The sequence below is a fragment of the Echeneis naucrates genome, chromosome 23, assembly GCF_900963305.1.
Source record: "Echeneis naucrates chromosome 23, fEcheNa1.1, whole genome shotgun sequence".
Classification (NCBI taxonomy): Eukaryota; Metazoa; Chordata; class Actinopteri; order Carangiformes; family Echeneidae; genus Echeneis; species Echeneis naucrates.
The window spans coordinates 8,188,200-8,212,593 of record NC_042533.1 but is presented as its reverse complement, the minus strand read 5'-3'; the positions used below and the strand labels follow the sequence as shown (position 1 = coordinate 8,212,593).

Below are 24,394 nucleotides of genomic sequence, written 5' to 3'. Positions count from 1 at the left end.
AAGGTTTGCCAGCGAAATTTTATAATCATTACTGCTTTTTGAGATTTGTTATAAGATCAGACTTTGATCGATGGCTGGTTGGAACAAGGCAGATTCCAAGGAAAGTATATCGAACATCTATATCCTCATTAACCAGTGAGTCACTGTGAAATCATATATCTGCTTCCCATCAGATGGTGACTAACTCGGTAAACAAGCTCACCAACCTGCAGTCTGGCTTTCATCAGGTTATTGTTTCTATCTTGTAAAAATCACTTTCAGAAAAAATAAACCCAGTTTTATTTTCCAGAAAACAGGTAGACAATCATACACAACAGTTAAAAAAAGGGACCGAAACCAACTTTTGAAAGAGAAAAACTGTTTATGCTGAAATCAATATCAAAATGACTCTAGCAGGAAAAAAAATGGAGCATCTGCAGTTCTCTCTGTTGGAAATTCAGATATATATATTTTTTTTGTTGGTGTTATTAGATCTGATACAGACTGGATTGAGAATTTCCTGCAAAAAGATAAAACCAAAACCACAAACCACATTGCTCAAACTTTTGCTTCAAACTTAGCAATATATGACATTGCAACAACTTTTAATATTCCTAGATAAGAGAAAACATTTTTAAAGACATCTTAATCCAAAAATACTGGTTTTCATTTCCAAAATGTAGTTTTGCTTTTTATTTCAACATCAAATCAGGGAGGGTACCTTCATTTATAGCCTGTCCACAGACCATTTTGTGGCACCCCCCCCCCCGACACTAAACCACACCAGTCCATTGAGCTGCATCCATTCTAACTCAGCCGGATGATCTCAAACCTTTTGGGCTTCTTCTCTTTCAGAGGTCGAGGCAGTTGCTCACCCTGCCCTTCACCTGTCTCCCCCACCTCCTGTGCATCGTTGTCTGACCCTCCTTGTCCTCCCTGCCCTGTATCTGTTCCGCCTGTTTGTTTGTCCTTGGGACATTCCCCGTTGTAGGTCTTCACGTAATCCTCGACGCGCCATCCCCTGAACTCTTGCGGCTCGGAGCAGAACAGGCCAGTGTAAGAGACGCCAGGGTGGTGCTTCAGCCAGTAGATCAGGTAGTGGATGTTGTAGTCGCAGATCCATGGGTTGTTGCCCAGCGAGAGCTTCCGTAGGAAGTAGAGGTCCTCCAGCACACCGTACTGGAAGTAATGGAGGCTGTTGTTGGACAGGTCAAGCTCACGAAGGTACAGCAGACCTGCGAATGCAGCTGTGATGGGGAGGAAAGAAAAAAAAAAAAAAGCTAAAATCAGGCTGCATCTCATTCTACTGTCTAATTACATTTTTTGTGGACGGCACAACCAACTGTGTTATCGCCACCTGACAAAGTTCTTCTGGGGAACTTGCTCCGTACTTGTTTATATTCCCCTCCAGCACACACAAGGTAATGTCACCTGGGGTTCTGTTTCTGGTTCCCTTTGCATCTCAATCACTCCTCTCCACTTTCATCACAGATTAGTTACTAATTCTGGGGAACAAAGTGATGTAATGCGTGACAGGAAACCCAACTGACCTGAATCTTCAATTGTTTTAATAAGAAACAGTTGTCTCCCTCAGCTGTAGTTGAAATCAGCTGGAAACCTAAATTAAAAAGGCAACTGCTGACGTCTCTAAGGGATTCCAGACATTTCGAGCTGGCGGGTATGTGTTTCAGTTTAAGAGGGCGTAATGAGGAGTGTTTCACGCTGTCCACTAGCCTTGGGCCTAGCTTTGATCTTTACACAGCGGAAGAGAGAAGGGGAAAGCAGAAGAGCAGGATAGTGTGTGGAACATATAGAGGTAGACAAATATGGTGCCAATAAAGACCTTGCTGAGATAGAAAGGAAAAGAAAAATTGGACACCAGGGACTGATAGGCTTCTGGTGTCCATATTTAACAGATAAGCTACTGATGATTCATCATTTGACCCTGAAGATGGCACAAATAGCAGGAGACAAAGGAGAGGGATGAGCCACTGTGATCACAGGAAACCTGCTATGGTCCGCATTCCGCCTAATATTTACAGGAAGTCTATTTTTCCACGGTTGGACTCTGTGTCCTAAAGTCAGGATAAGATCAGAGTTGCTCAAACCCCCCCCCCCCCCACCAGCACCTCAGAATCTCAAACAACCATGCTTCCTTTTGGTAAGTTGTTGTATCATGTCAGTTCTAGCATGACTGTTTTTTTTTTTTTTTTTCAACCGGCCTCAGAGACTACAGGTCAATGTTTGTTATGGGACAAATGCGAACAAGAGGGGCGATCTCCAACCAGCTGTATCAGCACTCCTCCTGGGATCGCAGGTCCACACAGCACAGAGCCCGCTGAGATTCATTTTTCAAACTCTTAATGTACATGCAGTAAAGTTCCTGGAGTTAACAAAGAACCAGTTCCACTCGGTCTGTGACCTGACAAAGAGAGTAAATGAATTTAGTCCCTCACCCTTCTGACTTACCCCAGTTTGTGCTGATCTTGGCTACAAGTCTCCATAACAAATAAACACAATGTTTAAGTCTTAAGTCACCATAGCTACAGATACTACAGTTGCATAAGTCCCACTATTACATACTTACATTTTTCCTTCATCGTTGCTTCACTTTCAACATGGAAGTGGATCAAGAAATATTTTTCTGTCTAGTTTGGAGTTCCAGGTCGGCGGAGCCCCCCTAAATCCTGACATGTGCAGTTTTTATGGCTGGAAAGTGAACTGAATTTACCTTAAGGTAAACTTTGCCTTTCAGAACTGCGTTGTTTTGTAGATTGTTTTTGTAGCTGTCCTGTCTGAAGAAAGCACAACCCAGCACAAGAACTGTCCAAAACTAACACTGAGAAACTGCTGCTGCTGCTGCTGCTGCTGCTTCAGAAGAGAAAAGCATGTTCAAGATTAATTGTAATTAAAGTGGACCAGAGCCTTTGTGGGACTGTTTAATTCCCTGTCTGGTCAGTCTCCACGTGAAAAGTCTAAATAAACAACCATAAAATGGTTATAATAGTTTTTTTAAATTTTACTGAATAAAAGAAGATTAGAAGGCGAAATCATGATTGAGACCATATTTCAGTGGCTATCACAAGGTCATACAGTAACCCAGTTTACTTACAGTCTAAACAATCGTTTAAGATGCACTGGGCTGAGCTACAGTAGATTGATACATGTGTTGCAGGGTAAAGACTGAAACTACTCAGTACTGGGCAAAGTAAAGGCATTAATCCAAACATGAGCCTGCAAAAACAAAAGAGTCAGCACCCTTCCAGAGGAACTCCAATATTTTTCAACCTTGGAAGCATCGCTTTTTTTTTTTCTTTTTTTTTTTCATAATTAGATTTAAAGGGTTAGGGTTAGGGTTCGTGTTAGTAGTAGCACAAGTACTGTTGAAATTCGACTATGTTTGCTTGTCCCTGTTATGTGATACTTACAGCCAATCAGAAACAAGTATCCAGGTGTCTGTGAGGTCACAGAGGACGGTTCCGTAGTCTTACCTGTGTCTATATGGTTCAGGCTGTTGCTGCTAAGGTTGAGCAGTTTGAGGTCTTTGGATAGCAGGAACTGTTTGGGCCTGAGATGTTTGATACTGTTGCGGGACAGGTCCATCTTCACGATGTCGGACGGCAGCTCAGACGGGATGTGATTCAAATCTGCAGAGAGAGAGAGGCAGACAGACAAACACAAGGTCTTCAACTCGGAGAACAGATGGCAGGAGAGGAGGGAAAAGGCATACTAACCCTAACCCCAAAGCCTAAGCATAAAAGTTTCAACTTCATAAAAAAAATCATTCACTGCTCGTATTAATAACAAATAAAGATGCCCTCATGTGTGTCTTGATTGGTTTAAAGGGGAGAGGCGGATACACAGAGTGTACAGTCCAAGAATCAACAGGAAAGCTGGAAATCAAATCTGTCTGCATTTTTATGCATTTTAAAGATGTTGAGTGGGCTGCGTGCAACAACTTAGCATGAAGATGAAGGTGAGTGTGACAGCACGGATGACACAAATTCACTTCTTTGCCAGAGCGCACTCACTAACACACACCCACACACACACACACACACACCTGTCTTTGAATACTAATGTATGAAACAGCGATTACCCACATATTCCCTTCTCGACGGCAGAAATACTTCCTGGACCTTTAAATCAAAGTCCCACGCTGAAGCGCATTCACCATTGCTATGACGTCCTCACTGTGTTGGGACAGTTATAACAGAGAGTTGTGTCTGCCAACACATTTTGTGCTGAAGATAAAAACAGAGTTGGAACTTGAATCTGGATATGTGAAGCTTCTCCACAAGCAACAACTCGATCCAGATTCATGTTTAGATTGTCTTTGCATAAACTCTACTTTGGGGATTTTGGTTGGTGGATCAAAGCATCAAAGCATTTTCATAGATTTTGAATCACATTATAATTGAGTTTAAACCAAGTAGGTGGTCCCTGAAATCTATATCATCAGAATGAACATGGATCGCTGCAAATTGGTTGCAGATGGGAGGAAATGGAAGTGTGTGCTTATTTTGATTATTTTGTTAAATCACACAACAACGTTGTGTATGATAAGTGTGCCATGTATGTCGCATGTGAACGGGCCTTTATGTATTTATCTCCATGAAAGAATGCTCATGGAGACTTTTATAGTGCAGATGTTGTACACACTTTACTACCACAGATGTTGTAGCCAGTTATTTTGAAGGCATGGCACTATAAATCACCCATTCAGAGAAAGTATAATTACACAGACACAAGCCGGACACAGCATGAACACACGTAACCAATACACACTTATTGTCCTGTAATGTGATGCAGGGAAAGATGAAGATGTGTGCAGCAGGCAGAGACTTCATACAAATTTATAGTTCCGCATTATAAGCCATCAGTCCTCCTTGGTGAAAACTTCCTTCCCAGAAGTCCAAAGGGAATCCTATCATGCCTTAGGTTTCTCCGGCCTTGTCCAAGGTAAGTGGGGGGGAGTGTTGGCACAAAAATCAGACTTAGAGTCACAGGCTTCCTGATGAGCCTGAGAAATCCGTAAGACTTCATGTCTTCTGAGCCAGAAACCAAAACTGTTCCATCCAAGGCAGCTACATCTGCGATCTGTTGTGTCTTTTGCTGTAACAGGGTTAGGACTGGGCCAGGCGGTGTCTGTGACCTGTAGGACTTACAGTATGTTCCACTGGGTAAGAAAATTGTGGGCAGAAAAGAGCGGTTATATTATTTTTTAGCTTGATTTGCTGTGTCAAGTATTCCCTCCTCCTTTTGGCGTTTCTTCCTGCAGCTAAATGTTTCATCAGGAGGTCAATCATTTTTATCAGGGATATGTTAACAAATCTTTAACATAAAGACTTTCCTACCTTGACATCTGCTATGTGCCTGGAATGAAGAAGGTTACAGAGAGTGAAAATGTCATTCAGTCATCTCTGGGCTTGGATAGGGTGTTTTTTTTTTTTTCTGAATCTGCTGGAGTCATTAGTCTGGCACACTTGTGAACATCTGTCCCTGTTGGATTTTCTCAGTACAAAAATAAGAAAAAAGAGAGAGAGAGGGAAAAAAAAAAAAAGGATTTGTGCTTTGTTACCACCAAGATTTAATCTGTTTAATCTGGACCATTTAATTTCTGTGGGATATCAACCTCTAAATTGCAGCACCTGGTTTCAGTAAAAGTGCCAAATGAAAGTTACTTACTGAGGGAATTTAGTTAGTCATTTACCAAAAACTCAGATGGAGGTCCCATTATAGGTTAAACACAGGTAGGCAATGCATTAGTAAAACAGATGGATCATGTACTGCAGTAAACATACAGCAGTATTAACATAATATAAATAGTTGAAGATTGTGAAGCTACTACCTTGATTTAGTGCAACTACTGTAGCTGTGCAGAGCATTAATCTGGATATTTATCCATACATCCCGCTCCAGAGAGTTTGGGTTGGCACTATTGATGATGTATATGAACACATAAATTATGAGTTCCAAAAAAGTCTGTAGTCTGGTGTTTTGTTTGTTTTTTTCCTCCTTTCTGCACCATTGATTCCCTGAAATGTCCTAACTGGTGCTATCATTCATTCTCATTTTAGGAAATAATGAACTACACGGATTTATCTGCAAATATATTTCATTAGCGCATTGACACTGGATGTGTTTGGAGCAGGTGGTTTAATGTGTTTCATGCTGTTTGGACGGTCGGAAAACAGTTGATTCTTTATACAGTGTTGACGTTATTACCCTGGGGTCAGCTGTGTGTGGTGCAGTGAATTTTGTGGTTTGGATGCACAACCCAGACCTGACAGCAGGAGTCTTTTCCTGGAGAATACTCTTAACAACTTTAGACTCGACATGTGCTGCCTAGTAGCAAATAAGTAGCTACAATTTGTCCATAGTTAACATAAACCTACCTGCATATATACCTGGCAGTATAACAGTTTTGGAATAGAGGACAACATATTACATTTTCTCTATTATCCTTAAATGCTGAACTAAAAACAAAAACAGGGTTGGAATCTGTTTAGCAACAGAAGTGCTTTAAAATATTAATACTGTGTGTTTTCAGGCTGTGTGAGTTATGTTTGGGCTTCATGTAATATACATAAATCTCTGTCATCATTCCAGAAGAAGAAATACAGGCAGGAGGAAAGTCTTTTGTAAACGTACTGACATCTTTGTTTATATATCACTGTTACGCTATCACCGTGTCATGTACTCCCTTACACAGTCTACAGACACTTAAGTCTTACGATATAAAAAAAAAAAAAGAAAGAAAGAAATGTAACTCAAAGTAGTTATGGATGATAATGGACCAACCACCCTCGGCCACTCAGCATTTTAGCACAAAAATGAAAAACAAAATACATAAATAGTATAAATTACTGGTGACTTTTATGTGATGAGCCAGGTGTTTGTCCTCGCTTCCAGTTTTGATGCTGAAATGAGACAACCAGCTTCTGGCACTGTTAGAATGGGATGAATTTATGAAAATCTCATTTAACTCCTGTTAAGAAAGTGACTTTTGAGCAGGACACAATAACACACAATACAAAATGCATTGTTCAGGTTCGTTTGGCACAGAAGGTGTCAAGTTTAAAAATATTTCTGCCACCACTCATAAAAAAATTAGGACTGCGTCCCTCATTACAGATCTGAATAAGATCTCCAGAGGGAAATTCATCAGAAGAGAGTGTGGAGGATGCCACAAAGCACCACAGCTGGTTTTCACAGGAAATATTCAGTATTTCCTCTGTTCTCATATTGTTTCAATAGCCTCTTTAACTTTGCCTGACAAACTTCTTTGGAGAAGTCTAAACAGCATCCGACACTATCATTTCCAGCATTAAATGACTCAAACATCTGCAAGAGAGCATGCTGGCATTCTGCAGAGTCAGCAGCCTAATCCTCCTGTTGTAGAGGGAATTTTCACACTGTTCCTTTCTGTTTTTCATTCATCTCCGTCCGACTCTTGCTCAAATGACATTCTAAAACATAATTTTTTCTGCTAACTGTCCAGTGTCTGTGCACCAGGAGAGAGAGAGAGAACCTGAAATAATATCAAACACTGTATGAGGGCGTGTGTGTGTGTGACTGGATAGCAGCCAACACACCATAAGCCGTATACAGTTCATGAGTCACTTTTCAGCTGCCCGCACAAAAGTTTATATGGACGATTTGTGGTACTTCTGAAACCTGTGATTTCTTGACTTCATGAGTCAAGGACGCCTTGATGGTAAAGTCTAAAATTAGGCCAAAATGAAATTAACCCGGAGACGTGGGTCTGACTAAATGTGTGTGTAGTGCTATTTTTACATTTCTGCAACATATCAGACGGCCATTTTATATAGTATGATACATCAGTACTAGGTCATAGGTCTGAGTGTGAGTGGCTGTTGGTCTCTGTCTGTCTCTGTGTCTTGGCCCTTCGATGATCTGGCGACCTGTCCATGGTGTGCCCCGCCCTCACCCAGTGTGAGCTGGGATTGGCTCCAGCACCCTCCAGACCCGGTAACGGATAAACAGTTAAATGGCAGAAGATGAATAAATGAATATCAGCACTAAGGGTGAAAATAGCACCCCTTCAGGTGGATGTGTGGGCTGGCAGGTAGGATGTCAGCTCCGCCCCCAAAACAGCCAGAGCTTCCTGTCTTTATGAGGCCAGGTGAGAGCAATCAGTGCTCTTTGGTCTGAGGCCTGGTGGATGTGTCGCAGGGTGGTTGTTTGGTACAGATTGGTGGTGTTGCTGCTTCCTGGTCCTTTCAGGGTGGTGTAAGCCCTGCCGTCTCATACCAAGAAGGAAAAGACTCAGCTTCAACATCCAGCATCTCCAGTGTTGCTTTTTTTGGGCCAAGATCCTTCTGCCAGACTGCTGCTTTGCTTGCGCTGGATTTAAAGGTAATTTGTTTTTTTGTTTTTTTTTATATTTACTGTTTTTGAGCAGCCCCCAGCCTAGAGCATTATATTGCGATTGACTTTTATCATTCTTGAAGTCTATTTTAATCATTGTAAACCTCGACCAACTGACCCAGCCAGCCCTCATTTAATGGTGTCCTTGTGGGGAAGTGGGCCATTTGAAGGGCCCTTAGTCAAGTGCAGTTTGGTAGGCCAATGTGAGTGGTGGTCACTTTCAGTGTGCTGTAAACTTGTAGAAATTGCATGTTGTTGTGACTTGCTGTGGCATTTCAGGTGGACTCAGGTTGCATCTCCCAGCAGTGGGTCCCCTGCGTGGGGTCGCACAATCATTTCTAACCGCAGCTATATTTCCTTATAGCTTTAAACTATCACTCGTACAGCACAAATGGTCTCATCTGTGTATATTGTACAAGCAAGTGAAACGATGCAATTAAATATACATCTAAATGCAAATTTTACCGCAGCATCTCCAAATGTTGAAAATATTACTGTGGCAATGAAAAGGGAGGACTCCTCCAGAGTAAATATAATTTAAAAGTAAAAAAAAAAAAATTTGTGCATTGGATGGAGGACACTTAATACAAGCAGTTTAAAGGCATAATTTGGTACTACCACAGACTAAAAAGTCAATGTTCCATCCTCCAGGAACACAGCCTGAAGAACTCCAATATTAACTGTGACCACTCTGTATCGCATTGATCCCCATTGAGCATGATGTGGAGTCTGAAATCTGCTGTGGTTGACCTCAGAGAATCAGTCTTAAAGGAAGGGAGACATGGAGACTGGGGAGGAAAACGGGGAGAAACATCAACAAGAAGAAAATATAGGGTTTATAGACCGAGAGATCAGGGTATGTTTCCATTCACGCCTGTGTTTTCTCTTTCTCTCTGCCTCTTCCTCTTTAGTCTCTTGTGAAAGAAAGCCATTTCCTATGTTTGTTCAAGCTCAGTTCACTGTCTTCACAATTAATTTTCATTTAATCTTTGTCCTTTTAGGCCACTGTCATGCTCATATTTAATTCATCTGAGTCTGTATCTGCATTATGTCCATCTACAAGACTGGATTACCGAACAGACGTGCAGGAAGCCCCAGAAACCCAAATGCATAAAACATATTTTTTATGAATCTTTAACTTCTTACAAACCAATTTTTCACAGTCTTCTTCACTGCCTTTATTAGTGTATTCTTATATTTGTTGGCTGGTTACCACCACTAACTGTTCAGGGTAGGGATGTGTAGATATTTATAGTATATTGTGTTCACATTATAAATGAGCCAATGAAAATTGTGTTTTTCTGGCATTGAATTGCAGGCTGCAGGATGGAATTTAATGAGAACTTGGAAACAATGCACAAATTAAACACAGGGGGCTTTAAGTAGAGTTTTAGTTGGGGGCAAATGGAAAAAAAAATGTCTTGTGGCACTAGTTGTTTCTGATGTGGGATGGAGGGTTAATTCATTATGGAGCATGGAGAGAACAATAATGTTGTGATTTTCTTTGTGACTTTCCTCCTAATCAGAGGGAGACAGCGGGTGATGAGAAATGCCAACGGCAACAAAGTAATATGTATCGGTGACAGTTCTAAATCAGTGAACAAACAAAAGGGTGAAAGAGAAAACAGTTCTGAAGTGAATCTAATCTAGCCGTGCTCAGATTGCGCTGTGATTAAGAGTCAACACAACCAATGCAGCTAGTGAAAAGGCTGAGACCAGAATCCAGCGCAGTGAAGCAACAAAAGGAAAAAAACACCAAGACTAAATCATGACCAATTTGCATTACAACTACATGGGTGTCCTTACAACTCAGAAGCGCAGAAAGCCATGCATTGAATGTCATGCACAACAGCTGTAATATATTAGCAACAACCACACACCACACATCACACATTGCTTTAATGGTGGGGCATGTTTTAGAAGGAGGCAGGATGGAGGGAGTGATTAGGGCGCAAAGAAGTGAGATGGATGGGAAAGCCAGTCTGGGAGAAAAACAGAAACCTTATAGTACTCAAGATAAAGAAACAATTCAAAAGTCTTACTGTAGAAGAAAAAATAATTAGGAAAATATGTGAAAAGCTTCCTTGAGCATTCACACAACACAGATGCTTCTTTGTGTGGCTTTGGCTTGTCAATTCTCTATGAAAGATTGCTCTCTCTGAAGCATTCCATTTATAGACGCATTCACTTGCTCATGTAAATCTCTGTGCTCACTTGGTCTGGATCGTGCACACAGACAACGTTTCATTGTAACAAGCTGACAGATGCCGCTTGACAGGAGTTGTGTATTAGTTCCTTAGAAGAAGACAGGGAAGAAACTAAGGATGAAAGATAAGAGAGCAATTAAGTACAAAGAGCCCACATGAAAGTCACCAAGTGTGAAATCACTTGACAAATTTTATACTGTCATTTCTGCGTCTTTCAAAGGCAAGAAAGAAACAATTGTTTAGAGGGGCCTGTACAAGTTAAAGTCACAATGATAGCAGCCTGAAATTGGTATTTTTACAAAGAGAAAACCAGATATGAGAACCGTAGGAGCTGAGAGAAAGTGGGAGAGACATTCCCTTTTTGTTTATCTTTTCCTTTATCATCTTTTATTCTGACTGATGCCTGTTTTGTTTAGTTTTTTGTTTTTTTTTTTCTGCTGAGTCAGTGTTAAAACTGAAAGCACAAATACATTCACATGCTGGTTGTTTCTTGTCTCTTGGAGAACACAAATCCGTTGCGAAGTGTTGAGTGTATGATTCAAGTCAGAGCACAACGCAGGAGAGATAGCTGTACATGCAAAAATCGGAAAAGTGTACATCAGACCACAACCCACTGCAACCACGCCAAACTATCGCAGCTCATCAGATGCCTGAAATATCTATAAATTCTTTGAATATAATTGTAACCTTGAAGCAAGAAGTTACAAAATGCTACTACCAGCCCCAGAGAACTGCTCCTTTCCCTCCTTACGAGGTTTAAATGCCCCATGTGGTATTTTTAATGAAAGAACACTACTCTGCTTGTTCAGCTTGCCTGTAATTGAAATATTAGGCAGCAGAAGTAATTGTTTTTGGTCAATTTAACTGCAGAATGCTGTGCAAATGTGCCGTTTGGACTAGACATTCCTCTTTTTGTTATTTTTGTCACACATTATAGCCATCGAATGAATAGGAACGCTTAAGCTGACCAGACAACAATGATTGATTTCACGTCAGTCTGAATGCAAAGGGCTTCTGACGCAGGAAAACTTAACTGATTCCTTTCACTGTACGAGTTTATGTTCAGTTTGCTTGTTTACCATAAATATTGGCTACAGGATCTCTCTTCTCTTTACAGGAAAGACAATCCTGAAGGGAGCTAGAATGTCTTTCACCATTTAATAGTTGAGATAGTAATAGCAAATAGTTCAGCCAAAAACGGAATATAAACGTCTTAGTGCTGCTAGTTGAAATGTCACAGAAAGTTCCCCAGCAGTTCATCTACCAGTTGTTGCGGTGGATCAGGCTGGGCCAAACAGTTTGGGTCCATGCTAGCAGCAACCACCCACCTAAACAGCACCCTTTGCCTTAACAGTATGCTGATCATGTGCTAGGAAGGTTGTGTGTTGTTTGGTATTCTGAGAGGGTAAGATGACATCTGGAAAGACGCAGACAATCTCTCACCTTTGCTGCTGCAGTCCAGCAGAGGTTTAGGGAACATGTAGGTGTGACACATGGACGTGGCCTCTGGCTTCAGTTTGTTAGGTTGAGGCCTCGGTCGCCTTCCGTCTCCTCCCCCCGGCCTCCTGTCCACTTGGTTGTCGTCCTCACACAGCGAGTCCACCCTCAGCTTCTTCAGCTTCTGGCCCGTCAGTAAAAACGGGTCAGCGCACTTGGCGTAGTTGCCCAGGTTGCGGCTGCTGGGTACCTGCAGCTTCCTGACCAGGCTGTCCAATGAGCACTGGCAGCTCCAGGGGTTGTCATAGAGACGGAGGTAGGTAAGGCGGGGCAAAGGGAGCAGGATATCCTCGGAGGCTGTTTTCAGTCTGTTGTGCTGGAGGAGCAGGGTGGTGAGCTGGGAGAGGCCGCTGAATGCTTCGTCCTCCACCATGGAGATGTCGTTCTGCTGGAGGTCCAAGCTCTTCAGCTGGGTGAACTGGGAGAACATGTTGTCCCTCAAAACCTAAAAAGAGAAACACAAACTGTTGGGTTTTTGTGCTTTTGCTGTCGTCATTACCGATTTGGGTCATTTTCAACCACCCTGGCTTACATGTTGCTTTTCTGTGACTGGTGCTAATCACATCAGTGAGCTACAGTGCTGCATCTTTTTTGTTTTTTAAATTCAAATCTGTGTTTATTTTCCATTACTTGTCTTTTCATGAAACTGAAAAGTGAAGCGATCACACTGACAAAAATGTTTATGTAGTTTGACTACATTCAGCAGTCATCTGATGGAGGGCTCTGGCTGTCTTACCCACTAAGGGAATTTCTGAAGTCATTGCTGTGCAATCAGCATGCTAGCTGGCCAACGTGAATAATTTCTGGTGAAAACAAACTTTCTTCTTCATTCCAATATTTAGCTCTTTAGCTCCTAAATGCTCCACTATGCTCAGCAGCTGGCCACTATCACTGGCTGTCTGTCATTTGGTGGCGGGCAGACAGGTACTTTGTGTTGAGCAAGTAGCTGGAATTAGTTAGAGCCCTTCTTCATACTTTTCTATGCATCTCGTCATCGGCTTTCTATACACTTAAATTATTGGGTGCAGTAAAAATGAAAACCCACTTTCATTCTTTCCCTCTTAAGTCATGCATTCAGCTGTCTTACTCTTCGAACTTGAATGAGTGAAAGTAAATGTTAATTATATTATTATTTTTGTACTAATTTCGTCCATGTTTCTAACTCATTGGTCCTCATCTGTTACCTCAGCAGTAAAGCATGTGGCTTTGTTCCTGTAAACACCTGTGACACACATCCTGTGTGAACACTCATGGTGGATGTGTGTTTTTGATCTCGGGACCAAATGAATGGTGCACAGATGCTCATGTATCAACAACCTGTCTGGATTTACATGCCCACAAAATGCCTCTTATAAGAATCTGCAAGACATTCTCGGAGTCTGTTCAATATTTGTGCGGTGTCCTATGTCGAGTTGCGGCAGGTAGTTAATGACTTGTCTCTTTGTGTTTACATAGGGCAAGTGCAAACATCCTGTTTGTACCTGAATTTTATTTCTTGCCAGCAGAAGATGCTGAATATCTTTGGGCCAGTCCTGCATCACGGTGGTCAGCTGTCTGTCCTGACAGTCCAAGTACTTCTCTCCTGCCTCCATGTATTCCTTACACTCCTGAATTTGTCGCCTCATGACTCCTGCCCTGCCTCTGCCTCGTACACGGCCTCTGGAGCCCCTCTCTGCGGCCCCTACCCGGGGGCCTCTCCGGGGCTCAGCTGACCGGAGGAGCAGGAAGAGGAGAAGTGTGGTGAGGAGTCGCATGATGTGAGACGAGAGGAAGCGAAGCCTTTTTGGGTTATCAGGTCAACCTTGGAGGATTGTTGTGACAGTCACAGCTGTGTGCATGGAGAGAAAAAACAGAAGAGATGGAATAAAACATTTCATCTATTGATGCCACATAACTTGTACATTTTAAGATCTGAAGCTAATCCCTCTAAGGGATGTGCAATATCAGTGGACTGTTGAAGTTCAGACACCTTTTGCATTTTGCAAATTATGGGCAATAAAATCTTACGGTCATATAGAAATGTGCTGACAACCACAATGGTAACGCCACACATGTTGAAAGAATTAGTGGAAAGTTAGTGCAGGGTATAGTAAGATGCTGTTTTCATGGAGGGGTCCAGTCCGTGTTTCCCCACTCTCATCTAACCAGACATGGATGCTTTTTTTTCACCCTGCTTCCCTGCTGTCTCTCCTCACATGTCCTGCCTCTCTTTGTTTCTTTTTCCACCTTTATGATCCTGTCCATCTCTGCTGTCCACTGCTAATTCTTTACTTCTTCTCAAATATCCATCCGCTTGCAGGATGTTTACTGTTGTGTATTTGTGCTTGTGTGTTCGATAGCCTGTATGTGGTTCAGTGTATGAAAATTATAGCATTAATATGCAGGGTTTTCTTACACCACATGCGTTTTTTTTTTTTTGGGGGGGGGGGTTTGTCCTGACCTCACCCATAGCCTGCCACCCTTTTCAGGCATGTGGCAGACTTTTCCTAACTACTGAAACATTGTTGCTCATTACTTCCTGTAAAACAGCCTGACTAGCTGTTTCCGTTGTGGAACGGTGACTGGCCTGGTTGTATCTGTACTGTTAATGGACAGATGTAAGTGCTACAATCTTCTGACAAGAGCCCAATGAGCACATCTATAGATCACTACCTGGCTCTACTGTCCCGATTTAACACTGCCAAACTGCAAAACTAACAACCACCATCAACCACCAAAATAAAAAAGTTCAAGGCTGTAAAGATTAAAATTTATGGCTTGATAATGTTGTTTTTGTTTTGTTTTTTTTTTCTGTAGTTGTTTCTACAACCACTTGGTCTGGACCCCCTGCTCCTACTGATTTTGTGTGTTTGTGCGCGTATGGTTAAATCAGTGAGTCATGGGTCCCTTGTGTGATCAGAGGCAACAAGGCAAGGCTTGCAGCTCTGCCAAGAAACAGCGCTCATACATGGACAGACGCGCAGACAGACACATGTGTACAAGGAGTCATTCCAATTGTACCAAACCGCAGGCCCCTAACAGTCCTCCAGTCTCTCACAGTGGAACAAGCCTGTCAATGCAGATGGTGCTGTTCCATTGTGAATAACAGACTGGGCATGTCAGAAAGCTACAGGCAGAAACAGCTGAGAATGTATCTTTCCAGCTCATTGAACACGCTTCAACTGTCCCAACTATCAATCGTTTCCAACTAAGCAAACATGAAAGTTCGATTTCCTTCACTGGAGTAATATACCTCTTACTGAGCTGTTAAACTAAGACTCAGATCCAATGCATCAGCTGCTAACATGTGTTCTTGTGCCTGTATTGCACTTTTGATGAGAGACATGCTTCAATACAAAGTGGGATCTGCCAGGGTCAAACAGCCAGACTAGACTGAGGTGGGACGCTTGGAGCGTCATCCCGAGTAGACCCAGATTAATTTGATCTGTCACTGGTAACTGATCGTCTGGTGTGGTGCAGCTGTACCAATGTCCCCATGCGGCTCAGTGGGTAAAGCTTCAATAATGCAAGATTCAGCCCCAGGAAAATAGCAGCACAGCCACATCCTCCAAAATACACCTAATGTTGAAAATATTAAGTGTGTAGGAGTGACAGATTAAAGAATAAACCAGCAGTGTCCGCAATGTCTTTTGGCATAAACTTTCCAAGTTTCTGCAGCTCTGCTGGAGGATGAACATCATTCTTCCCAAAGACATTCCCCCATGTGGTGTTTCCATTATTGTCATGGGGAGTGCTGTCTGGCATGTTGCTCTGAACTCTCACAGGTGTTTCTAGGTTGAAAATTGAAAGAGAGAGCATGCTCCAAAACAGCTCAATAATAAGAAAAACACAATTCACTTTGTGAATTAGTTCACATAACTGGGAATGTCTGTTTAGTTAATCAAAATCAGTATAAAATCTCACTTCTAGCAGCCATGATAAGACAATTTAATGTTTCAGTGCTGGACTGGTTTTGCTTCTTTATACATTTTGTTCTGGTTTTTCCTTTAATTCCCAACCTTCCTAAAGTTTAAGCTAACAAAGGATGTCTAATCAACATAATTTATCTATATTCTCAGCTTTTTTTTTTCTATATCTGATAAGCTGTTGACTAAAATTCCCTTAATAATAAATGCAACCAGTGCTGCTCAGACCTTTTGCTTTGTTGCTGAGCAGAAACAGGAGCAAGTTTAGCCATCTTAAAGAAAACTACAGCCATGGTCAGTCTTCAGTATCCCAGCACACATTCCTAATAGGACCACAACAACCTACTGAGGCCAAACCTAGCCCTGTGGTGCACCTCATACCCATACCAGCCCGAATTATCCTCTTCAGTGTACTATTATTCCACGCCCCAGCTTCTTCTGGTCAGCGCATCCCAAGCCAACCCATAGCCGTCTCGAAGAAAACTTCCCTAAACACTCGCTTTTTTTAGTTGTTGCTGCCACTGTCAACTGGCCTGTGGCAAGTTTGGTCTGGACATTAAATGTGGCTTCAACATGTCTCATTTTGGACCCTGGAAAAACAAGCCAGGGGCATTAAAAAAAAAAAAAAAAAAAAAAGAGCAGTAGGTGAGTTACAGAAGATGACTGTTTCCATCATTAATGGTAAAAAACCCATTACAGTATCTTTAATTTTACACTTCCTCTTGGATTAGTTTGGGTAAGCTTTAGTCACCCCATTAACAAAAACTTTTTTTATTTTTTTTTTATGTCAGGTGAGAATTATAAAACATTTTTTTCCATTGTGCCCAGCTTTTCAGTACTTTTCATTTTTTGACCAAAGGGGGTGCCTTTTTTTTTTTCACAGGGGGACAGCCATCAGACAGTGCTGCCAACAAACCCCTGAGAGCATTAGACTTGTCATCTGATGCGATGGAGCTCCAGTTACGTTTTGATGTATTCTGGCTGAAATAGCTGAGCTAATGGGGGGAAAAAAATCATTATTTAGTGGCTTGCCTTAAGTCTCTCAAATGGCTCCTTAAAACAATTTATAGAGTCAGACTTTCAGACAAGGAAAGGACAGCACGTCCTCTGCACCAGTGTGCTCTCAATCAAAACAAACCACTGAATATTTGCTTTAGTCTGAGGGGGAATTTGTTTTGGTTATACGGTGCAGGGAGCATAGAGGTCTCTGCAACTGAGCATCACGCCTTCCAACTGTAACAGCTTTGATATCTCTTTAAGTGGACAGTAAAACTACAACCTTTTAATGCTAATATTCCACAAAAATGTTGGAATTTAATGTAAGAAAGTGATCAACTAAAATTATTCAGTGGCTGCAAGTACAGTAGCACGGCATCTACATTATATTTTAGTCGTGAGTGAGAGCTTGAAGTGCAAATGTGTGAAAAAAAAGCCATCCCCCTGAGGATGTTTAAAATAGTGTATTATGACAGCGTATTCATAGAAATTGACACAGGCAAGGAGCATATACTGTAGGAACCCATACAGGAACAGTGAATGTTGATAAAACGGAAAGAAGAGACACGCCTGGGTGTCTGTGTATGTTTTCTGAGCTGTCTATGGGTCATTTGGGCCATTTGGCCTCAGCAGACCGGAGGAAATATAAACCAGTTGGCCTCAGACTTCATCCCATACCACCTACATCAGGAAGAGGTGGTGAGAGAAGAAGAGGCACTGACTGAGATGAAGAGAAAATACAGATGGAGGCAGCTTGTAAATTTGAAAACCATGCCCAAATAATGTTTCAATGAAAGCAAAATCATGGGTCAGAAAGAAAAAGGAAAAAAAATAAAGCAGGAAAACAGGATCAAGACAAGATTCATTTCAGAAGATAACGTCACACAGGACCAAAAAAATATGTCAGCTGAAGGGAAATTCCCTCTGGCAAGGATGGAAGACAGATTTGTTTGGTTTCAGGTGACACTACTCTGCTTGTGCCAATCTAAGAACATATGATACTTATTACCAACACAGATGCAAATTTGTGGGTCAAAATACAAAATCATCATCAAAAACTTTCATATAAAGGCTTCGGCTCTCTCTGATCTGAGGCTGAATCCAATGGCATGACATGAAGCCCCCTTTTTTCCCATCACTGCAGGGACATTACATAATCAGGCTAAAACATGCAGTACGTGTTTGTAGCCTACTGTACGAATAGGAGTATGAAGACGAGACAGGGAAAAGGTGCTGCACATTTTGCTTTCACAATGAGGAATAAAAGCGATCTGTCCTTAAAAATGTTATGTACCCTAACTCTCACCCATAAAGCCTTCGTGCTCTCCCTGCACTGGCTGCCCGCAGAGACTTGTCATGCTCCAATAACACTGGACAAGCCACTAGGGATGGAAAGAGTTTAAAACACAAGGGCCACTGTGTTGCAGAGAGAAAGTGAGAACAAGCAGGAGAGGCCGCTAAAACATGAGTGATCTCCCTTTCTGCTGAGCTCCTAATAGAAAATATGTAAACTACTCAGCTAATGTACTTTCATCTAAGTTGCATGCACAGAAATGTATAGGGAAGAAGGCAGAAAGCCAGCCAGGCAGGCAGGAGGAAAGGAGAGTTGAAACAACAAGCAATCCTAGGTGAGTTCTTCCTGCCAGCCAGTCTCCCCGTAGGCTGACCAAACTTTGTTTCTTTTGGGCTGAGTTCCCTTTGTGTGTTAGGACCCAAAGGTAACAGCCCCATAACCCAGTTAGGAGACAAAGGAGGATACAGGGAAAGTATGACAGTACAGACTAGGAGAATTTTATTGAAAAGGTGGGAACAAAAGTCCAACTTCAACCTTTAAATCCAAAGACGAGACAGTGAGAGACAGACCTTTACTACGTATATGGAGCGCAAGCGAGCGAGACAACCCATACACATCCCAGAGAGCCTAATTGAAACCAGACAAGGTCATTTCTGCAGAATGAGAGAGGGAAGAGGGACAGAAAAACAGAAACAACAACAAAAAAGATGGAGGGACATCAAATAACAGGTTGGGTTTTGAGGTAGCATCAGAGGTGAGAAACACACAAAAAACAAACACGTGATAGGAGATGATAGGAGACGGCCAAACTGTCTGTGTGTACGCTCCTCCGTCTGCTCATGTGGCATCTGTTTCACATATTCTCCAGAGTCCAAACATACCCACAAGCAGCTGCAGTCCCTGATAGAGGTCAGCATCTTATGTATGTCATTTTTTTTTCTGGTCCATGCAACTCCTATCTACTTTCAACTGATGTCAGCAGCCGGTTGGCGTGGCCCCATCACAGATCATTAAATTAGGGACTCCGAAATGTGCCATGTTTGGAGAAAACTGAGGAACTGCAGAAAGGGCTTACTGAAATTTATGCAGTATCCCACTGTGTTTAATTATCTATTCTAGTCCATCACTCTCTATCAAGAAATCTTGAGCGTGTGCAAATTGCCTCTTGAGAATGAGGCAGTCGAAAAGCCCTCTTAAGATGTTCAACACACATTGTCTTCCCCCGCCAACTAGCTGAGCTGATTGGCTTGGTGTGGTGCCAGACACATCTGCATCTGCACTTCTAACACACACACAGACGCACACGCACACACACACACAGTTTTCCCTGTTCTTACTATAATAGTGTTCCACTTAAACGTAACTGTGGCTGCAGCTGAAACAGCAGGAACCTTAAGTAAAAGGGTCTGTCCAACTTTGTAATCAGAGTAAACTTGCAAGTCAAGCTCTTTAGCCCACCCCCCCCCCCACCTACCCACCCACCCCCGCTGCTTTTTTCTGCAGTGCAGAATTCCAGAGTGAAACCACACATCGCTCGCTCTCTGCCTCGCATGAGGTTGGAAATTTACAGAAACTTATACAGGGACATGTAACTCTCTGTGCGGATGTGGCTTTAGGTGCGCGCACACACACGTACATGCATATGGAGACTTAAACACCACAAATATACTGTGCAAACAGCTGTGCAGTATACTATGCTGCAGTCCTGGCATCGTTTTCAGGAGTTTCAAGATCAGTCCCACAAAATGAAATCATAGTCAACACCAGGTTCGATCAATAAATCTTCTTTAACAGCCTAGAATAGCCGATTTGCACTTTCATTCATTCCAAAGTGGTTCCAAGCTGGTAAATTAGCCCCTCACTCTATAAGAAGTGTTCCTCCTAGCTCTCCCTTTTAAGCTACATCTGCCTGTTTGCAGCAAGTAATGCTACATGGGACCTCCAGCCTATTACAAGACAAAAGCTTTGAGAAAGCATCTAAAAATAGCATGCGGCTCTGACAATAAAATCAAGATTAATGTGAGTTCGTAATGGCCATCTGTAAACTTGGCACAAGTTTAACAGTTACAAATTGGAGCTTCACTAGAGTAAAAGCAAGTTGACTTCAACAATTTCTCAAACACAGAGTTAGAGCAAGATCCAGCTCCGACGTAATGGAGACAGTAATTCATTTATTTTTTGTTTCTTGAAAAAAAGGGGGGGGGAAACGTGCTATCCAACTGAGATAGTCCATGTTATGTAAGCAGACCTACTATCTAGTGAGTTACTCAGCTCTGTCATTCATATCTTATATTTTTAGACCTTTGTGTTTGTTAGAAATACTTTATTCAGTGTTTGATAGTGGACACGTGCTCTGCTTTTTATGATTTAAATGACCTATCTGGAAACACATAGTAAGCATGGCCGCATTGCATTCATTCTTTGTCTGTGAATTCACTATCAGTGCTTGTCTCCAAAGCCTAAGGAACAAAGAAAAAGCCAAAGGAAAAAAAGAGAAAGCTGCACTTTTGTTAAAAAAAAAAAAAAAAAAGATTGGAAAGCATAAATCGCAGATCAATTGGTTTTATTATATCTAGTGCAAGATTAGAATAACATGCTGGGGCGTTTTTTATCCTCCATGGATTCAGATTATATCACCAAACCTAAACTCCTAAACTCTGGTGCCAAAAAATTCTTGCATGTTGAATGTTGTATCAAGAGGGATTGGAGGGGGCTTTCTTTCAGCTGCAAATCTTTTGGAGACACATGGGCAGATTTGATGGTACAATGTGAAAGTTTCAGTCATACCTGTGCAGGGAGAGAATCTGGCTCGGGTTCGTCCACTAGGACCTGCAGATCTCCGGTTGGTCCCGCGTCCCCGGCTCCTAATCCTGTCATGAGCGCTGTGTCCAAGCCAAGAAAATCCTGCCTGGCTGCCTGTAAACTTAGAGCCTGGAGTGAGGGACAAACGAGTGGCTGCTCCTCCAGTCTCTCTCTCTCTCTCTCTCTCTCTCTCTCTCTCTCTCTCTCTCTCTCGCTCTCTCTCTCTCTCGCTCTCTCCCCCTCTCTTCCTCTCACTCACTCTCACTCACTGTTGCTTTTCACCCACTCAGCTAGATTGCACTGAGAGTGTGAGGAGGGAAGGGGAGAGTGCCTGAAAGAGAGAAGAGAGAGCGGGAATAAAAAAAAAAAAAACAACAACTGAGGAGCCACAAAGCTGTGTCTGGTTTAGCATTACACAACACACACACACACACGAATACGTATTGTAGAGCTGGTCTTCTAACCAGGATATTGTTTGTAATTGGTGTGATGGCGTGAGAGAGTAAATGGGTGGTGAAGAGGTAAAAACACTCGCCCACCACTGCACAGCCATGTGGTTTTTCTGTTGTGTCATGCTCCCAGCTGAAAGAAGAGCCTTGAATATGTTAATTCCAGCAGGTTTGCTCCACAATAGCCTGGGTCCATTCCCAGCATCTGCTTTTGATTGCTGTTGTTGGGCATCAGTTTTGCCTTTTATTTCTGCCCAGCTACTTCTCAGTCATAATTGTCAATAGGGATTGTCCTGTTTTGGTCTATAAGACTGTCGTCTAAATTACCATTAACATTAATCATATTATTATCCCGGTCAAAGTGAATGGAAAAGTTCACTCTCCTCGTTTCATCCTTGGATGGTTATGATTGAATGAAGTCTTGTTGAGGCTTATACAGCCACAGAATTGGAAATGTAACTGGACGTTTTTAGTTAATGTTGAAGAATTGGCCTTTTCTTTTGGGACAAATTTATGTGAATGGGTTTTCTTTTTTGAAATTTCTTTGATAATCTGTATGCAGATCCCAAAGCTTCTTAAGAGCTAAATTCTGTGTAATTGCTTTGCACTGTAGTACATCTTTATATTTACTTATGAGGTTCCCACACTGCCTGGACATTCCTGGCCACTTGTTATTAACATGAGCCAGTTGTCCTGCTTGAGACAAAACAGCTCCCTCAGGAATAGTTTTGTCAACTGGTCCGGAGCATCGTGTGTAATTTTATAGTGCCAGGAGAAAGCGATCACTGATAATCAACATACTGCTGCCCGCTCCGTCTTTCTCTTCTCTTCTCTGGATCAACACATAGAGAAACAGCTCCATATTAGGGCCACCCTTCTTCACCGTCTTAAACGGGTTGTTTACTGCCCAACACTTGAGGGCACTTACACTAGAACAAGTGCTTTCATTTGGCAGGAGGAGCCGAGTGGAGATGGAGGGAGTTTTTCCGCAAAGCATTTAAAACAGTCAACCTGTCTGTTTAGCGGCAGACATACAGTAGTCCCCACCTGTCCTCCCCAAACATTAAAGCCCCCACTGGATGCATACATTTCAGTGCTTAAAGCTGCGCCAGAGTGTGTGAGTGTATGTGTGTGTGCGCATCTTGTTAAAAGGCTTCAAGTGCATTTTTATAAAACCGAATTGACCTTTTGTAAAAATGTCTTCATAGGATGTGCGGGGATCAGTCTGTGTCATGTATCAATGTCTAAATGAATCTTTGAGAGCATGTGTGAACATTTAGTCTGGTGATGCTTTTTCATGATAATGCTTTTAGAAATCCTTGAAAATGTAACACCAAAACAAACAGCTTTACTAAAAACATAAAATAAGCATATGATATGTTACAAAACTAAATGGCCATAGATTAAAGTGTCTGAAGCAAGTTTCAGGTCTCTTACATCAGATACTACACTAAATTGAATGAAAAACAGTGACGGGAAGTAGGATGTCCAACCAAATGCCATTATAACGTATTCTAACTTGAGACTGCCATTTCTTATGTAATGTAAACATGAAAAAAACGCCCTAATTACGCTAAAGCTGCATTTCCTCAATTTCCAGCCTTCACTGCAAGGAAAACATTCTGTGAATGGGGTTGAAATGCCCCAAGAGTAAAAGAAAACCTCCCTAAATCCTCTAGAACAAACTACACATGTCGTCATTCCTTCAGTATCTCTCCCTGTGAGCAGACAGCTATCTCTTAACCGAATGTGCAGATTTGGTGTCAGCACAGTAAAGCAGTGACTCTTGTACTTATATATGAACACTGAAATGAGAATGAAAATGTGGGAAAAGTTTCTTATCGGGACAAGCCTGCAGAGAATTATCACCCAACTCTTCAGGTTTGTGTTGTGAAGCATTTTTGCATTTTCCAACTCACTGGGTTCACTTCCAGCTCATAAATTAGCTCCAGTAAACATAGAGGAGTATTGAGCAACTTAACCCTCCTATTATCCTTGGGGTCAATTTGACCCCAATCAATGTTTATCATTCAAAAAACAATAGTTGGCTTTTTTTTTTTTGCTCCATATTTCATGACTTTTCCTAATTTGATGGGGACAACTGATTAAGCGTAAAATTATCATGATAATATTTTTTCAATGTGCTGAACGCATATTCCACGCATCGGTGTTCCTCTGGGGTCAATTTGACCCCAAGCTGTTTTAGCTGTGTAAAACTTGTCTGTCTGTGTGTGTGACCTAACATCCCCACACCTGCAGGTGCAGAGTTGATACTTTTGAGTTGATACATAATGGGGGGAAACTTTCCCGCTCTGGGGGGGGGAGACTTTCCCGCTCTGTGGAGGGGGGAACTTTCCCGCTCTGTGGAGGGCGGGGTATTCCTGCAAGGACATTGGTAGTTCATGCAAAATAAGGGAGGAGCAAACATATAAAAGCTTGCATTGCAGCCCTCTATCCACATCATTCTTCTTTGTGCTCTGTGTACACTGCAATCTGCACGCTCTCTCATTTGAAAATGTCTTCTGGGAAAAGGTTTACTGTCAATGACGTTTTGGAACAGCTCTTTGACAGTGAAAGTGACATAGAGGAGAATGTTTCTGAGACAGAGGATTGTGTTGAGGAGGACCCTGATTTTGAGGCATTCTCATCTGATGAGAATGAGAGTGTTGACCCTCCTATTGCTTCTCAACCACCAGCAGACACGATCCTTTCCAAAAATGGAAAGATAATATGGTCCCTTTCCCCACTTAGACAGCAAGGTAGACTTAGCGCTACTAATATTATCAAAATGGTTCCAGGCCCCACCAGATATGCAATCAGCCATGTTGAAGACATCAAGTCATCATTAGAGCTCTTCATAACACCATCGAT

General features: G+C 42.0%; 1 protein-coding gene across 1 annotated transcript; it reads right to left on the bottom strand.

The window, feature by feature from the left end:
- Positions 1-262: 262 nt before the first annotated feature.
- lrrc17 (leucine rich repeat containing 17) lies at positions 263-21,324 on the bottom strand. The gene is made up of 5 exons (XM_029495150.1): positions 21,060-21,324; positions 13,559-13,905; positions 12,024-12,522; positions 3,471-3,626; positions 263-1,226 (listed from the first exon to the last, which is right to left on the bottom strand). The coding sequence occupies exons 2-5, from the start codon at positions 13,829-13,831 to the stop codon at positions 787-789; spliced, it is 1,368 nt and encodes a 455-aa protein (XP_029351010.1). The 5' UTR covers positions 13,832-13,905; positions 21,060-21,324; the 3' UTR covers positions 263-786.
- Positions 21,325-24,394: the final 3,070 nt, after the last annotated feature.

Excerpts from the sequence above, each read along its gene's own strand:
- lrrc17 (XM_029495150.1), bottom strand. The coding sequence starts at position 13,831 with ATGCGACTCCTCACCACACTTCTCCTCTTCCTGCTCCTCCGGTCAGCT. Across the intron at positions 3,627-12,023 it reads GCTGGACTGCAGCAGCAAAG|ATTTGAATCACATCCCGTCT; the intron begins GTGAGAGATTGT and ends CTCTCTCTGCAG. Across the intron at positions 1,227-3,470 it reads CCTGAACCATATAGACACAG|CTGCATTCGCAGGTCTGCTG; the intron begins GTAAGACTACGG and ends TCCCCATCACAG.